Below are 18217 nucleotides of genomic sequence, written 5' to 3'. Positions count from 1 at the left end.
CCTTGCAAGCGCAACATTACAGCACATTTCTCTTCAATTAAATGGCCTGTGATTAAGCGCCAGGATCCAAATTGTCACCGCTTCCCGAGTGGAGATACAAATATTATTTATGCCCAAGGCATCAAGGCAAAAACCAACTACTCAGCACACAAAAGATACCAGCGTTTTCACATGCCTCCTAATTACAGGAGACATCTCAAGAGCTGGGACTGCAGAGACATATCCCCAGCTGCACAGCTACCTCTGTCAGAAATCAGGTCAGGCTGTGGGCAGTTTTGTTGCAGGGGAAGCAGGCAGGGAGACGTGGGAGGAGTGGGTATGCACAGTGCAGTTTCGAATTATCTGCAATGTAAAAGTGAATAAGCAGGAAAGTCACAGGAGAGGGGGAGGGAGACCAGAGAGAAACAGAATCTGCTGTCAGAATCGTGTTTCAGGCCTGAGCACTGAAAGATCAAGGGGTAAATAAACAAAGAGAGTCTCACTCACTGAAATAACCCATGGGCACCAGAGAGTTAATAGGGATCTTTCCCCTCCATTTATAAAGGACTCAGGTACAACTTCTAGCTGAGTCAGCTCTGGCATATGCAAGGCAAATGGCAAAGCATTACCTAGGGACGCACAGAAAATAAAGATGTTTTCTAATCAGCACTCCATAAAAAGGGGGGCTCTGGCATTCCCGCAGCCGAGAGCAGAGCAGGTAGCAGGTAACTCACCTCTTCCACAGTCCATTTGGCCACGTGCTTGGCTGTGAGGCCCGAGACCTCTGGCAAGAGCTTGCAGTGCTGCTCCCAGCAGAGATGGAGGCGGTGGGTCGGGTTAGAGGTCAGGGAAGGCATGAAGATGGACTGGTGGAGGGCCTGCTGGAGATCGAAATCAGGGTCTGGAAAAGGAAACGAGACAAGTCAGAGCGAGTCTTCAAGTAGGAGCAATTACAACAAAAGAGGAAGGGTCACAGTCTGGAGGAAAAAGCAAGGCAGGACAAGCAGGCAGCCAGGCACTGCTATTGCAGGGCACACAGCTCTCAGGGCGTTCTCCCCCACCCTCCCAAGAAAAAGAAACCAAAAAAAGATAAGATAAGATAAGATTGCCAGGCTGGAGGCTTTATCGTTAGCTCGTTAGCTTCTTCCCAGGAAAATGATGTCACGCTGCTAACACAGAAGATGTTTGCAGCATTTTATTGACAAGGTGGAGGAGTTCTGGTAACAGCATCTTCAGCTGGAAACTAATGGCATCGTTCCAGCTCACAGCTGTAGCCAGCCTGCAAGGAGCATGCCAGCTGATGGCCTGGGCTCGCCGCCTCCCCAGGAGGCTCCCAGGCCAGGAGTGCTGCATATTACCTCCAGACATCAGTTCCCTCCTCATGTGTCAAGTGATGGAGGCTTTTAAAAAAAAAAAAAAATCAAGGAGGGAGGGAAAAAAAAAAAAAGGGAGACAGAAGAAATCACCCCTCCCTAATGAGATCATTTGAGTAGTGCAGAGTCATGGTCCTACAGGGATTTGCCCGGTTATACAACAGGAAGTGAAGCAGAGGATGGAAACAGCATGGAAAGCGTTCCTCTGCTTTACAAGGGGTACCGTGCCCCGTCCCCTCGCCCCCCGGCAGGCACGGTGCAGGCTGCCAGGCGCCATCCCGTGGCAGCAGTACCCACGTCCCGTTTTGCTGCTGTTTTCATAAACCTTCCCCAGCCACAGCACCGACAGGGCTGCTGCCTGCCTCGGATTTACTCAGTGTTATCGTGAGCAGCGTTTGCAGGACAGTGTGTGAGGACCTGTGGGGTGTGCCAGGCGCTGCTTGTAAAGCACAATGAAAGCAGTGCTACAGGGAACGTTTTGACAGGTTGCCTGCTCCTCACCAGCTGAGGTGAAAGAAGTGTTAGAGGCAAAGGTTATTCCTCTGTCCCCTGCTGGGTCACCTTCCTTCATCGCCACCTCACTAAGGGATGCAGGACAGCATCAGATACGGGTCTCTACTTCTAATAACGAGACCAGAGTGGGGGAATTAAAACTTCAATAAATAAAGCCCACGAAAGAACTGCTCCTTAGTGCAGAAGCTGATGCTGCTGGTGATGACACAGCATGAGACATTGCTCCTGGGAGGCTGTCACCTGCTCCTCACCTTGTCTCTCCCCGTGTCCCCAGGGGCTGGCAGCAGCTGGCCTCGCCCCCCTCCCCGTGCCAGGAGGTCCCATTCGTGCCAGGATCTTATGTGCTGCCACATCCCTGCTGCGTGGGCACGGCCTCGATCACAGGCTGTTCCCTATTCATTTTATTCCCTCCTCATCCTTACAGCTTGGCTTTTCTTCATTTCACCCCCTTCTCCGCCCTGAATGTCACCAGTAAGCCTTTAAACCTTTAGTCACATTGATAACATGGCAGCTCACGGTGAACAAAAAGCCTGCCTGCTGCAAAGCGTGCACAGGAACAGTGACAGGCACCTGGAGGGAGAGGGAGCCTCACAGCAACACGAACTGGAAGGCCTTTTCCTTCCCTGAGCTCAGATCCTCGGGGAAAGCGTCCAAACCACGATCTACAGAAATTATTGTCCATTCAGAAGGAAGCGGTGTCCTAATAGTTTAAATATAGATGGGATGAAAGCTCTGGGCAATCACAAAATTACAGGTCAGTGGATTATTGCAGAATTTCCCTCTACTGATTTCCATCACTCTGCTTAAGGTAAATGCGACAGGAAAGCAGACAGCTTTCCCTGCCAACTGCAACTGCAGCTCAGAGCTGGCAGACTTCTCTAGCTCTGACTGCAGAAGTCAGCACAAGGTAAAAATGAATAAAAAAAAAAAAAAGCTAGGCACCTGCCCCAGTTTGTGCCTGCTTAGCTATTTTTGATTGGAGACTTATTACCATGTTAAATCCTCCTAAAAGCCTGGTCAGCTCGGTTCTCTGAAATGGCTTTTTATAGTAAATCTGAAAGTTAAGCATATGGTTTGCCAAAGTGATACCAGAAAGCTTCTCTTAAAACTTAACCTGTCAAGTACCAGAATAAAAAATACATTGTTTTTTCACTTGATTTTCTTTTTCCTCCTTAGGAGAACCTTCAAAAAGTTACCCTAAATGATTCTAATCATGTTTCTGAATACCCAGGGGGAATCTACTGCAAGAAGTTAACTGAACTTAGCACCTATCTGCCAGGTTTTGTCTGTCTCCCATGACACCTCTGCTCACTCTACCAGCAGCCGAGGGAACAACTTCCCCTTGCCATTTCAGGAGAGTGTGTAGTGGTACTACAGATGATGAAGGCTCATCTTTCTCAGTTAATAAATACAAAGCTGCGCTCTAAAAAGTATAAAACCCTCTACCTCTAAGCAATTTTACTCTTCTTCTTCATTTTAAAGGAAAAAAGACTACCATTATCGTAATCTCCAGGGTATGTTCTCTCTTGACCGTGGAATCAACAACAAAAAAAGCTGTAGAGTTTTAAATTGTCCTTGGGGGTCTTGTATATTGCACATGCAAACACACACACACAAATAAATAAATAAATCAACCAACCTTTCCCATTGTTTTCCTGTTTCACCAGCTGGAACTTTATATAGGCACGTGAGCACCCAAGCCTGAAATTATCAAGTACAAAACATTTCAAATGATAACACAAACTGATAACACAACCTCCTCTACAGAAAGAGATTAACAGTGTATTTAGCAACCACAATTATCTCCCTCTTACCATTAGCGATAAAACTACTTGTCCCTGGCCTCTCTACGCTAAGGACTGTGATATTCAGTTCATAGCTACAACTCAGATTTGAGTTCACAGTGGGAAATAAAGCCCCCGAAATAGTGGGAGGAAAGGAGGAGACTTAACAACACGTCATTCTAAAACTCTGTGCTGCAAACCTCTGATCAAACTGAGCCGTTCTAAGCTCCTGATTTACATCTGTATTTCCTATGTAGCAGCAGCATCAAGAGGCAAAATTGCTAATCCATGAAAATACCTCACAAAAATCTTATTTACTTTTTCGGTTTGGCTTTGATGTCTGCAGACGATTCCTCTTCTATCCAGTCTTTCTCTTGATTGTTTTCAGACTGTTCCGACAGACTGTGAACACTGCTTTGACATGACTTTTCACTGTCTTGTGCAGATTTTCTGGAGAGACAGATAAATGATAGCAGCTAAGCTGACATCCTCTGTTCCCTTTTCCCAGAGGAGAGGCAAAGCCGGCAGCTTCTTGCAAACGAGAGTAACAACTACCACCTAGTGGTGGAAGCCTTCCTCTCCCCCACCATCGCTACTGGCACAGTACAAAGTGCTTTTTTACTCTAGCATGGATTGAAAGAGATTATCTGAAATAATCAGCCCCTGTGGACCAAGACTCTGATCCCAGCAGCTACAGGAAACCCACTGAAGCATGTACTGCGGTGAAATCAAGAGATTTAAGATTTTGGAACTCTGATTCCTCCGGATAACATTTAAGACAGTTTCCACAGCTAAGTTTGCTGCATAAATAGAGCTACACAGTTAACCATGATAGGACAAACAGCAGAAGTTAAAGGATATGCACACTGAATTTGAACCTCCTACTATCAGGAAATTAACTAGTTAGAAAAACATAAGTATACTGCAATTTTAGTTTGCCATTTATTCTAGGAGAATCCCAAAACTCCTGATAAAATTTTCAAGTAACAGTGCCATTGAAATGCAATCAATTCCGTTGTCAAGAGTAGCAAAAGGAGATCCCAGCACATTACTGGGATAAGAAGAGGCAAACTTTGGCCTGGCTACGCACACTTTAGGGGAGAGGTATTCCTTTTGTCTGACCAAACATATCTCAATAACGTTATAAATCTAAGCAAAGCAAAGAAACCTTAAAATGCATACAGGCCTTAAAATACAGAAAAGACCTAAGATATCACCAAAGACTGCCTTAGTGAGACTGAATTCCTACAGATTGCAAGTGACAATAGTGAAAGAATTCCTGCCCAGGTTTGTCCCAGTGACAGACTGACTGCCTCCTGCAGCCAGTGAACTAATACACTGTTTACCTCAATGATACTCAATTCCAAGATCTTCATGTAAGAAAATAAAATATCTGAAGGAACTCCACTTGTTTGCCAAGTGATACATACGGAGCCATTACACCTAGCAGTGTAACGCAACAGGCTCTGGGGTAGATCGCAGTTACAGTTTAACAGTGCAAAATAATCTTGCTTGACAGTTTTAGGACAGGAAATGAAGAAAAAGAATATATTTTAAATTGAAACAGCAAAGAAAAATTTATGGAGTCAGAATGCAATTTCCTTTGTTGGAATGTGACCAGAGCAGCAGGATTAAGGAATCAAGAAACCTATTAAGGCATATGAGGGTATAAAATGCACTGCTCTGTGTTAAGAGTGTCTGGGGCATGGGTCAATATTACAGACAGATGAACTCAATGCTCTACTGCTTCTCTGCCAATTCCTGTGTTTGTCAGCCTTGTAAAATGGTTTTGTTCCCTAGTACCTGCCTAGGAAATGTGTTCAGCTCACCTGGAGTGTGGAGAGTCCTCCTGAGAAGACTCTCCTGTTCCCAGCAGGACTGGGGCAGGGGTCTCTATCCTCTTGGCTTTCTGAAGGCTATTGGCAGGGGAAGGTCTTTCCCCACTCAGGCGGTCCTGTAACGAGTTTTCTCTGCTGAGGTTCACGTCAGAATATGGGCAGCCAACTAACCTGAGTTAAAGAAGAAAAAAAAAAAAAAAAGAGATCATGATGCATGTTTCTAAAATCAGTCTTACCAGCCTCAGGCAGATATATACATCAACAAACCCAGAAAAAGCAAGGCCAAAACATGTCTGGAAGGGAGACATCATTACCCAATCTAAGGTGTGGGAAAGCACAGGACCAAATAGCAGGTTTAGAAATCAAAGTAGCGTTTTTAGAGTCATCTTAGAGAATAACAACAGCTTTTCCTGTGCAGCCTGCTTGTCTGAGCAGTATTTCATGAAACAAAACAGTCCTGCAACTACCACTTTCAACAATGCAAAGTCCTTTACCACATTATCATTTACCACATTATATACTCCTGGACCTTCAGACCTCCCATTTGAGATTGTTTTCTTGCTCTGTAAAATAGTTTAATCAAGAAAAACCTTTCTTTTCCAAGAACACATAAGAAATCAAAGGCAAACCACAAAACAAGAGTGCTTTCTCCTTTCTCCTTATGGTATAATAATCTACCAACACTCTCCCTCTTAGTTGTCTTCTTGCATCCTGTTCTTGGGTATGTTATTTTATAAAAGAAATTCCCTCAGTAATACTGGAAGATAGAAATTGGAGAGAATTCATCTATGCTAGATTGTATTGCAGTTGTAATGATTATACTGGTATGAACTGAATTTATGGTGGAACAGTGCATTTAGACACAAGAGGGAGCTGCAATTTCACTAATAACTATCTCCAGAACAAACACCCTGTGATAATTTCAGTGCAGTGCAGGTGCTTGTTGCTGCATTACTCTTACAGACAGCATCAGACAGCTCACAAACAGAACCCTTATAAGATCTCATATACATACGTATAATGTGTTCCATATCGTGGGCCCCTGACATGACCAATACCGTGACAGCCTGGAGTAGGACACGCTTGTCCCACTGTTCCCACAGGATCAACAGCACCTGGCAATAAGAATTAAAAAAAGGTTAACGGATTTGTAAAAAGTTTCATACACCTCAAGAGCAGATCACATTTAGGGAAAATTATTTAATACAACAACGAGGTCATCTACATTACCTAGAGGGACTTGCAAAGCATGTCCAGTTTTTGCACACCAGCCTACTGGATGAACATCAGGGCTGTCTGCATCGACCCAAAAATCATAATTATGGTCCCAGCCATCAAAATGTATCTAAAAGAAGCACAGAGTCTCAGTGAGAGATACAGTTAAGGATATGACTCAGCTTTTATTTTAACTTCCCCCTTTTGTTTCACCTTGCTCAAGTTGGAGCTGATTCATTCAATCTTTCAGTCAAGCACAATCATTCTTTGTGCTCATTTTGTTTTCCTGACCCCTATGTCTATCTTTTAGGGAACAACCAGATTCTGGTGACATAGTCAAATAACAGGGCCTGCAAGAAAGCACAGACCGTTGGGTACTCCAGCACACTCCAGGCTAAATATATGCAAACAGAATTGCTTATTTAATTGTTTTGTTTTCTATGAATCCCTGAACACCATAAAAGCCAATGAGTTTGGCAAGTTTTGCAGTAAACAAGCTAGAATTTTCCACTGGACGAAGGGACTAGTAATGGTTGTTCAGATCCAGCTCAGGCAAACAGAAACTAAGGATTGCTGCTGTTTAAAGGTTAATGGGTTGCTCATATGGCAAAGCTGCAAAAAAAAAGGTATGAACTGCGTGTCATGCCACTATACACTGGCAAAACTTGACTTTAGCTGGCAGTCACAGTGATGAGACTGAGAATCAAATGGCCAAGGGGGAGCAAACTTCACTCCTGACCACATAATCATCCTTCAGGAAGGAGACCTGTGGCCAAGAAGCCCCCATCAGTGCAGGATCCACTTTAGCCAACTGATAACTAATTTCTCAGAAGCCAGTGCACAACGGACATTTCTGGTAGTATATTAACATGAAAATAATTAGCTAAAATGCATCTGTGTAATGAATTTTTATTGGTTGGCGAATGAAGCTGCTTCCCACATGTACCAGGGCTTAACTTGCTTTTGATTTTCTTTTAAGTGTGTTAGAAAAAAATTGTCAGGTAGCTTCCCACCAGCAGAACATTAATGCTGCCTTCACTCGTACAGATCACACAAAAACCACTAAGAGATGGAAAATCATTCTGTCAAATCTTATTTCAAAATAGTTACATTAAAACAGTAACTAACAATACCAGGCAATTCCATCAGATTTCAATAGGCCAAAACAACAGAAATCATTTCCAGTTGGGCAGGCCTGTAGGCTCGATCATCTGTAAGGTGTGTGTTTGCTGCTTCTCATATCAAACGGGTATTTTTTTTGTACTGCCAATCACTGCATTCCTCAGCAGAAAGGCTCTGCGCTTCAAAGCAAGGTCATACCTTAATACGATGGTCATCTTTGTCAATTATCGTTGCTACTCTTATCAAGATGGGATTTCTTTTGTCTACAGCCTCTAACTTCATATTAACTTGGAATCCGTGAGCAGGACGCTGTAAAACAAGATCGTAAGCAGAATGCTAAAAAGTCAGGGCATTCACAACTAGCTGCCTTCTCTGAATAAAATGCACTGAATTTTTCATATACCAGTCAAATGTTTTTGCAGCTTTGGCCCCTGACCTCATATGGCAGACTATTTCAGAGGTTAAAGTAAGAGTTTTCTAAAGGAGTAGGCTGTCCATTTGTCAGAAGTCCAAAATTACTCAAGGGGAAGCCTGAGCTTCCCCACGGCAGAGGAACATCTCAGTCAGTGCAAGAGGCTCTTCCTTGACAGAAGAGAAAAGACCAAATACGACCACAAGCTCCACTAATACACAGACTGAACAGTCTTGACAGCAAAACCGCTCAACACGGCAGAGATTACCTCACATTTGACAAGGATGCTGGCCAGCTTGCTTCTGTCTCACATCAGAATGCCTGAAATGCTGCTGTGGGACACCTCCCTTCACTACATTACAGAGCATCATTCTGAGCATCAGATGCAGCCACCTCTGCTTCTGGACACTAACAGAGTTATCTTCATTTGGTGCTTGGGCTGGGAAACAAGTGGCTTCACTTCAGTGCACTGCCAAATTCTTCCTCTGACAAACACATTTTGCCTTAACTGTAACCTGGCAATTCCAGACACTCCTCTTCCTTCCCAGAGTAAAGAGGTACAAAAATCCCCACTTCCAAGACAACCGGAGGTATTTCAGATCTTTGCTTTGAGCCTGGGCTTAAGCCTCTCTCATGCAACAATGGTGCAGGACCAGGAGCCCATGGGTCAAAAGAGTAATTGCCATCTGCTTCTTATGATAACTGCACCTGCTTGTTATCAGTTGTTGAAAACTGTGGCACTGGGGAACAGCGCTGGGACATGAGAGCAGTTCCAGCCACAGGAGTCTCATGCCCACAGTTGCTCATTTACCATTTGGTCGAAGTACTTTGTAAAGATTCCAGGATGCCCTTTGACGTGACGTGTGCCCTCTGCAGCAGCTGTGGATGTAAACCTCTATGTAACAGACAGTGTTTACCAATTTGTTTTCCATTTATTTTTGAAGGACTGTGAATTCCTCCTCTGAACTCCTCATCTGGGGGTTACAGAGCACTGGGTACTCATTGAAAACACACCCCTCTTCACTTCTGCACACAAAGGTCAGGGGAGATGACAGTTCTAAATCATGTCTTTGAACAAGATCAGGTTAACAAAAAGATTAATATCATCACTCTTTCCTCGCAATCTTCCTTACCCTTTTCACTGTCAGCAGCTGGGTACAGGGAGGGAGGTCACTTCTGAGATGAGGGGATTACAGACTCCAAACCTCGAGTTTCCCTTCAGTCTTTTCACCTGGATACAAGCTTTTATCCGCAGGCTTCCAGCCACGTGGTACATCACAAGCCAAGCAATCTAAACTGCATTTAGTTTTAAGAGTGTCTTATTGAGCCAGCCAACATTGCCTGACTTTCTTGGGGAAAGAGTGAGTGCTAGAGAACAAAACGCTGCCCAGAAGAGGAGTCTATTTGAGTCTTGTTGAAGGGTTGCTGCCTTTCTGGAATAGCTTCTGAATGTTTTTGACATCCCAAGACAATGGGTTGAAATAGTGCTGCTGACAATGAAGCTGTCTCCTCCTATGTTTCTGGGTGGAGGAAAAGGCAGAAATCCAGATACAAGATCTACCATTTGCGCTGATGATCAGTGTCTCCAGACTACATACATTAGCTCTTGAAAACTGTTAAAAAATAATTCAGTGAGAAATGCCAGTTCTGGCTCTCAACCCGTATTTTTATGTACTGATTTCCTGTAATTGCTAGCTGGAAAAATAATAATAATAATACAAAAATCAATAACTGTGCCATGTATTTGCACTTCAGACCAACCATGCCAGAAAAATAACAAGGTTTGATCCTGGAAGAGTTCTATTAACCGTTGTTATATCAAATGCAATTTTTTTCTGCCTCATTTTCATAGAAGAGTCTTGGATGCTGATTTAGACTCCAAAGTTTCATGAGAGCCAGAATTGGCCCTTCAACCATTCTCTCAAAGCCAGATATCTGGACGAACAAAGCAATGGCTGCAGAAATTGATGAAAAACAGGAAGAGAGTCAGACAAGGCACTTACATTCCCCCTTGGGAAGATGCTTCATTTTGGAAGAATCCAAAAGAGGGAGTATCCACATTAAAAAGGCTCTCTGTACTGAGCAAAGCCCTATTATCTTCAGGTGACATTTCTCAACACATTTTATATTCTGAAAATCTGAGGAAGCAATGCTATAATGATAGATTACTGAGGACTGGAGAGTGGCAGTTTTAAGTAGGCTGCACTCCACTGTTTTTTTTGTCATGGAGAGTTTTATCACCTTTCCAAAATATTTGTCTCTACAGCACCAGTTCTGTTGTTCCTCTATCGTGCAGAAGACCAGTTGCTGCATTCCTTCTCTCCTGTATTCTGAAATTCCCCATTTTCCAGCACTGTTGGGATTTTGCAAATGCAGCTCAGAAAAAGGCTGAGCCTACGCTGGGGGTAACAAACGCGTCCTACTGACAAGCCTCACTCATTATCCAGCACACTGCCTCCGAGGTGCTTCGCATGCTGCGCTTCGTGATCGAAGATGCTGCCTGCCCAGCTCTGGAAAACCTTAATCCAAGGGATGCTTTGGAGTTCCACTGTGCTGCAGATAGCTCCAGCTGTGGCCTCACAGCTCTCTAAAGAGGCAAACCCAGCCTCCTCCTATTACGTGACACCCGCCTTGACAACCTACAACAATTTCAAATGGACACCTGCTGAAATCTAGCAATTATCAGCCCTGCTTGGCTGGATTTTTACCTCCCTTATCTGAGGCCTCCTTGATTGCTTTTCCTCCTCAGGCCCAAAGACCTTACCCACAAAATGTAAGGGAGGGCAGCAGGTATTAACCTGCAAGTCTAACTTTATCAAAAGGATTCAAGGCAAATATCATGATGCCACAGGAAAGTTTTTAAACGCACCGCAAAGTTTAGCAATGTGAACCAGCGCCATGGAAGACACTGCTAAGAAATAAAAAAAGCAACTACAGAATTTATTTATGAAGTTATTTTAAAGGCTTTTGTTGCATTTTTGCTCACAGTGAGCTTCCAGATAAATGCACTGAACTCCACTGTAAAAAAATGAAGCTCAGGCTCCCATGGTTGAGAGAATCTGAGAATCTTCAGATGGTCTTACTCCATTCTAGGAGTCTGGCAGAGATGCTCCATCACCTGGCAGTACGCTTATTCCTGCGGAGGGCACAGCTGGCTCCCCCAGAGAAGAACCACGATCGGTATCAGAACACGCTAGTTCTCAACAGGAACTTTTCACTCTACCTTCATTTTATCCTCACCAACCAGGGGACAAGGGGATTTACACAACTTCAAGGGGAAAATATTTCAGAGGAGTTTTTAAAATTTAATGTGGGGGAGACCAACCAATGAGAGGAATTCCAGACATCTCTTTCCCTTCAAACACATACACACATACCACTGCTTCTCCTCCCTTCCTCACCAAATATCCCAAGCTGCAGACCGGTGATACTCAGTTCTGATCCCAGCAAAGGGAGTGTCTGGAGTCTCCTCAGCCAGCACCAGTCTTGCCCATCTCACCTGGGAGAACCCCTCTGCCCACCCAGTCAGACCTTGAGCAAAATGCCAGCTCCAGTAAAAGTAAAAAACATGCCTTCACTTTCTTAGCACAGACATGGTGAACCACCACCAAATACAACATCTAGAAAGAAAGGGTAGATAACAGAAGTTTCCCCTACTCTTCTGACCTAAGAAAATCAAAGAGATTCACCAACCAGTTTGAATGCTCTTGCTGGAGCTGCCTGGGAATTAGTTTCTTCCAAGTATTTCTCCCATGAGAAGGCTTTAGGATCCTTGTATCCTGAAAAACATGGAGAATTAATATTTAAGTAAGAAAAACCCAGCTATTGTTATAAATAACAGAAAAGCAGCTATGTAGCACACGGTTATTATGTTAACTTAGCACTTTTAAAGGATGGCACTGGGAAGTGTTGTTCATACACATCACTTACAGCACACACAACAGCACTGCAAGTTTCCTGAGCTTCTACACAGGCCTTTAACCCTGACCTGAAAAACCTGAAGAGTTTGTTTCTGTACAGCTTAATCAATTCTTACTCTCTAGAGAAAGCTGCCAATTAAGAGCTACTCAGAGGATTCTGTGATGTGCAATGGCATCACTAAATTAATTTCCTATTTTATTAACCATCCTATGTGTGAGTGCCTGCCAGATTGCAGGAACTTCTCATCTCCTCCTACCTACTCACCCATAGCTGAATAAAATTAGCAGTCTTGAAGCAAGAGGCTCTGTCACCATTACCTACCTACCCAGACACCTACATGGCTGTGCTACTCTAACGACAACAGGATGCATCTCTCTGGCAGCAACTCCTAAGCTACGTTTAAGAAACTGCTCTACCTTCTTTTCCTCCCTATTTCAGTATTTTTTTTAGCCTCAATATTGTTCCCTTTTGGCAGGAGGACCCGATCACTAATTGCATAGGACAGTCTGCAAATTGCTGCACATAAATCTTTCAGCAGAGAAATGAGAATTGACTGCAGATTCTCTTAGGGGCACAGGCAATCACAATGTGAGTAGGGGAGCTGCACGCCACAGCCTTGTTGTACTTTCCAGAAGCAGGAACAGAGGTGGTGCTGCTGAAGAATAAGGGTCTACAACCCCTTTAGCATCTACAGTAAAAGGCACTACGGCTAATTCTTCCACTGCAGAGGCAGCTTGTAGTGCTACCCACTCTACTAAACTTGATATGCAGTAATTACAGAATTTCTCACTCCAGGGCTGTCAATCTAGCAAACAGCAGACATTATTTTTTTATTATTTTTAAGGTGAATAAGCACTTGCATTGCCTGAAAACAACACTCGTTTTCCTGTAGGTTCTGTCCTTTTTCATTTGCCCAACATTCTCCTCATTTACTGAATTCCAGTGCAGCAGAAGGCGATGTGGCTTCAGTTATTCCTTCATTTTCAGAAATTCCATCCCATTATCTATAAAATCCTGATACCAATTCCTCTTTCTTCCAACTCACCTTAGAGGAAATTCTGAAAATACTTCAAATTTCTTTCCCTTCTGAAATCAAATTCAATTGCAAATTACCAAACCTTGTTCCTTTGCTTGAAAGAGCTGTAAAACAAAATAAACTGCAGTGCAAAAAGTATGAACAATAACATTGTTCAGTCGGTAAAGAATACTGAATGGAATCTGTAAATTCCTGTAAATCTTGCAAATACGTAATTATGTGGAAGATAAAGCCTGCAGGTTTTTTGACTGAGGCAGGAAATAAGTCTCACTTTCAACATACCAGGTGGTGTTGTCAGCGGGGTTCCAGTTTCTTGGCAATAGCCAACAGGACGAATATATGGGCTGCTAGCTTCACACCTGAATCAAAGAGAAGTTGGCATCAGTCAGTTTTAAAGCAAAAAGAAAAAAAAGAATTTCAGATGCTGTCTGATACGCTTTTGCTAGGGTAGCAGATGCTTTCAGTGGGTGTGATCACGGTGTAAAAGACAAGCATTACCTCGTCAGAATTTATAAAGCCAGGTTTTCAAGGCATTCAAGCTGCCCCAAAAGATGTCTGTTGCTTTAAAAAACAACAACCAAAAAGCTCCCCCCATGGGCCATACAAACCACACATCACCCTGGACCATCCAAGCTGAAATATAAAGGAAGCAAACAAACGAAAACCAAACTTTTGTCCCTAACTGAAACCCAAACTTTGGAAGAAGGGGCAATGACTTTCAATATCTCACCAAGAACTACATGTTACCCATTAACTCCAGCTGAAACCTACTGGTAGTTTGCCTGGTTCCCAATTTTATTGCATATATACACCTCTTGAGCTCCCAGAGGAGGGGATGTGTCCATTTGAGACAGCCACTTTTGTCACATCTGCTCTAAGGAAGGGACCAAAGCAGCCTTTCAGACTGAGGAAAAAAACTGTATTTTCAGCCAAATGCTGCTCTGAAGCTTTGTTTGCTTGTGTTTCCAGTTAACATTTCCAAATTCCAAACAAAACATGGCATGGAAACAAAGCTTCATGGGCTACAGCGGCAAAGGAACTAGATCTGAAGACCTGCTAATCGAAACACCAGTGTTACAAAACTCTGGATGATATATTTATGGCAAAGAAAGAAAAGACTCTCTTGGCACCAGAGAGGTACCTATGCTGAAAAAAAAAAAATCATACAAAAGGAGGTGAGGGAGAAAACACAGAACACTGATTGAATCAGTGCTATGTAGATAAGCATGTGCCTCGTGTTGCTTTCACAGGCAAATTCAAAGAAAGTTTCTCCATTCATGTGGGCTGGGAAACCTGGGCCAAAGAGGAAAAATGGTTTTTAAACTAATACTTCACCTGGCCCCAGCATGAGGGGTGGGGATCAAGATGCAGATGCAGAACAATTGTAGTTCAGGTCAGGACTTCAAAGCCTAAATGTTGGCAATCCCTTCTATTTTTGAAGTGCCTTATCTAAACTCTGCTGAAGCAAATGGGAAGATTTTTACTGACTTCAGTACTACCTACTTCCAAACGTAAGTCTGCAGGGAAACATGCCAACAGCCATTACTAGCTCTAGAGGAGAGGATGTTACTAATTAGAGGTGGTTGTCACCAGTGGAGCTTACTGTTTTTTATTTCAGTTCTGCCGGAGGATAACATGAACAGTTCCTAACCTGGCCCCCAGTCACCAGCTGCATTTCCTCAAAGGCTGCTCTAGCAGTTCAGGTTAATCCCACTGACTTTGCACGGAGCCAGCTGAAGAGTACACAAACAGCAGGGGAAACTACTGGGCAGTGTCACTTAGTAAAAAACCCCAAACAATTACTCGGATATTTGAAAGCTAATTTAAGATCCCAACTTTAATGACTACACTTAAAATATGAGATGTTAGTGACAGAGTGCAATAAACCACGGTCTACTTGCAGATATATATTAGGAATAGATTCTCTTTACCAGTAGTCATAATTCTCATCCCAGTTATCAAAATGAATTAGCAGGCGATTTTCCACCATGTCAGTGATGGTTGCAACACACATCAGTGACGGATTCTTCTTGTCCACTGCCTCTAGCTTCATTCCCAGACGAAAACCAGATGGTGTGACAGGCTGAGGAACAGGACATCAGGAAAGGGAAATCAGCCACATTCTAGCCCACGCCATTTAAATCACTGTTATAAACTCATTAGTTGCAGGTTGTAACCCTGAAACCCACAGACCAAAACACAAGCCACCAGCAAGAGGGCTACAGACGAGATTTTCATGTTTTCTGGCAATAAACGTTACTATTTCTGAAAAAGAGCTGGTGCAACCTGAGTAACTGAATCTCCAGGTATACAACAATACAGATCTCAAACCAAACCATTCTGTGATTCTATGCACAGTTTTGTGCTGCTAAGTACTGGCTGAGGATAAGCATGAGCACTGATGGTTCTCTCTTATTAGTGGAAAAGTTGGAGAGTATCCAGACAAAAATCTACTTGGTTGGGCCCTGATCCCTCTGCAGACAGTGCTCTGTCCACTGGCAGCACCAAATCCACCAGGCTGTGGACTTTGTGTCATTTCAGTGACACAGAATGGGAAGCAGCATTATAAACAAACTGAAGCTAACAAAGGAAAACAACAGTGGGTGAAGGATGAAAAATACTCAAGATCCATGGCCTCATAATAAATCCCATGGCGCACATGAGCATGCTGCTGGAAACTAGAAATTATTTTGGAAATGATTAAATTAGAGGAAAGTGACACAAATATCTTGACTGCAGGGACACAGCAAAACAGACTGTTGTAATATATTTAACAAATGGTAGAGTAAATCTTTTCCTCCAGTATTAAGGAAGAAGGGAAATACAAATTCTCTGCCTGGAAAGCCAGTGACTGGGGGAGGGAAAAAAAATGTACTAGCTTCCATCTTACAAATAAATCACAGCAGGAAATAGCTTGCATCTGATTGTACCGTGGCTGTACCTCTGACATGAGCATATTAAAAACATGTAAATATTCTGGTCAAAACTTGCTTAGCATCAGACCTGATTTGAAAACATCTTGTATTCAATATCACCACTTACAGTGCTGAGGGTCTTAAAAAGGCTTTTTGGAGCTGCTTGAGCTTTGCAATTCTTCAAATAGGAAGCCCAATTAAATTCTCCCTCCTTGAAACCTAGAATGAGAGATAAAAAGATTGTTTTACACAAACCCATTACATTCAGATTGGTTTTTCAGAAATGGAAATTACCTGGGAAGAATATGAACTTTGCATGATAACTGCCCTTCTACAATCTTCAGGGGTTATGCATTTCAGCTAAAACATCTCTCTCTTTTTCAGTATAATGTCCAGTCATTAATCTCAACCTTCAAACATTTCTAGGAAATTGAATGCCAGGAAGAATAAAGTTCTGAACTCCAAAGAAACTCCTTTGCTCACCCAATAAAGAGTTTCTAATTTGACTAACAACGTCAATCTTTGGGAACATCAAAAGGAAGTTGTTATGTTCTTTTTGTGATTCACTATGTTAATTACACCTCTTCCCTTTAAGCCACTCAGATCGAGTTCGATAATGAAATCATACTAAAAATGAAACATGCACAGCCAGGACAACTAGCTCTTAGTAGAATTTATGGCATCTTGCACACCATTTTATTTTTGTCCATACCTTTAGGAGGGAGCAGCTTATGGCTTGTTTTTTCACACCAGCCGACAGGATGGATGTCTGAGGAATCAGCATTAACCCAGAAGTCATAGCACTCCGGATAACCGTCAAAATGTAATCGCATTCTATACCCTTGTACCTATAAGCAGGGATTGTACAACATCGTCATACAGAGCCTTAAGAAAAATACTAACACAATGTTTTTCCTGTATTTTGATTTATAGATAAAAGTGTAAGACCTGGTCTATTTCTCAAAAGCCTACTTTTATTTTTCCTGATTTACATCTCCCAGTTTCCATGGTCTTCTTTCCTCACTTCAAAGAGCTGACAACAGAACCAGTCAGTGTAACTTCAGTGGACTTGTTTTTATTCCATACCCCACATATTCCTGTGCTGCAACATCCAGAGTGCAAATGCAGCAGGAGAACACTTATATCTACGTCAGCTCGACACAGATTTCACAGAATTGAAGAAACATAGCGTTTCCACTTGCTGATATATACTAAGTCTCGGGGCCTAATAGCATTGTTCCTTTCACATTCATTCATTGCATGGAATTAAAAGGTTTATTATTATTATGAAATACAGTTGCAAAAGTCTGAGCACAAAATCCTACAAAAGTGGGATTTCATGGATTCTTAACCACATAACCATATTCCTCCAGTGTCACTTTGAAATCCTCCTAATCATTAATTAATTAAAATACAACTATTCCTATGTTCCTAGTTTTTATTGAAAAAGTATCCTAAATATAAACGGGATTTTTGGAATCAAAGATAGGAATAGCAACTACCTCAGCCACTGTAAGAACACAGAATCGAGATGGGTGCTCAGGGTCCAGCCCTTCCAATTTCATTCCAACTTTAAATCCATTTCGGCCTTGTGGGAATGATTGATACTGTGTGGGAGAGGAAAAAAAGACAGAAATTTGTTTTTAATTTCTAAAGAGAAAATCTATTGCAGAGCATTCATCAGATATGCTTTGAATTTTCAACTCAGAGCAGAAAATTCTATCACTAAATGATTGCTGCTTTAATAGACAGGCTCAGGTACAGAGATCAATAACAGCATGATCACCATATTTCAGGTTTACTTGTTATTCTAATTAATCTCTGAAAAACACTGAACCATGAGTCTGTTGCAATTAACTGTGAACAAATCTTTCAGCAGATGCAGAAATGAGCTCTATTCAAACACAAAAGAATCCCCTTCACAGCCCAGTGTAGGAGGGCTGGCAGAAACAAACAGCCAGGAAAGCTAAAATCATTCTGCCTGTGTCAGCACGAGGTCAGCAGTCCAGACTTCCCCAAAAGGTAACTTCTCATCTTCAAATAGTGGAAGGGAGAAAGAATGTTTAATCTGGAGCCCATTTATACAGCCATTCCAGAAAGCATTTGTGT

The 18217-nt window shown here is 42.6% G+C and overlaps 1 protein-coding gene across 1 annotated transcript in view; it reads right to left on the bottom strand.

Annotated features, from left to right (window-relative positions):
* LOC116498198 (lethal(3)malignant brain tumor-like protein 4) overlaps positions 1-18217 on the bottom strand; it is a 39918-nt gene that overhangs the window by 10774 nt on the left and 10927 nt on the right. The window contains exons 7-19 of the mRNA XM_032202456.1: positions 17611-17715; positions 16821-16956; positions 16236-16327; positions 15125-15276; positions 13476-13552; positions 11930-12015; positions 8023-8133; positions 6718-6832; positions 6503-6602; positions 5479-5658; positions 3968-4099; positions 3505-3566; positions 714-880 (exon numbers count right to left, since the gene is read on the bottom strand). Of these exons, the coding sequence (XP_032058347.1) occupies positions 714-880; positions 3505-3566; positions 3968-4099; positions 5479-5658; positions 6503-6602; positions 6718-6832; positions 8023-8133; positions 11930-12015; positions 13476-13552; positions 15125-15276; positions 16236-16327; positions 16821-16956; positions 17611-17715 (1515 nt within the window). The remainder of the gene's footprint in view (positions 1-713; positions 881-3504; positions 3567-3967; positions 4100-5478; positions 5659-6502; positions 6603-6717; positions 6833-8022; positions 8134-11929; positions 12016-13475; positions 13553-15124; positions 15277-16235; positions 16328-16820; positions 16957-17610; positions 17716-18217) is intronic.

This window comes from Aythya fuligula, chromosome 23, assembly GCF_009819795.1.
Source record: "Aythya fuligula isolate bAytFul2 chromosome 23, bAytFul2.pri, whole genome shotgun sequence".
Lineage (NCBI taxonomy): Eukaryota > Metazoa > Chordata > Aves > Anseriformes > Anatidae > Aythya > Aythya fuligula.
The sequence above is the reverse complement of the archived record's forward strand: the minus strand, read 5'-3'. Positions and strand labels throughout refer to the sequence as shown.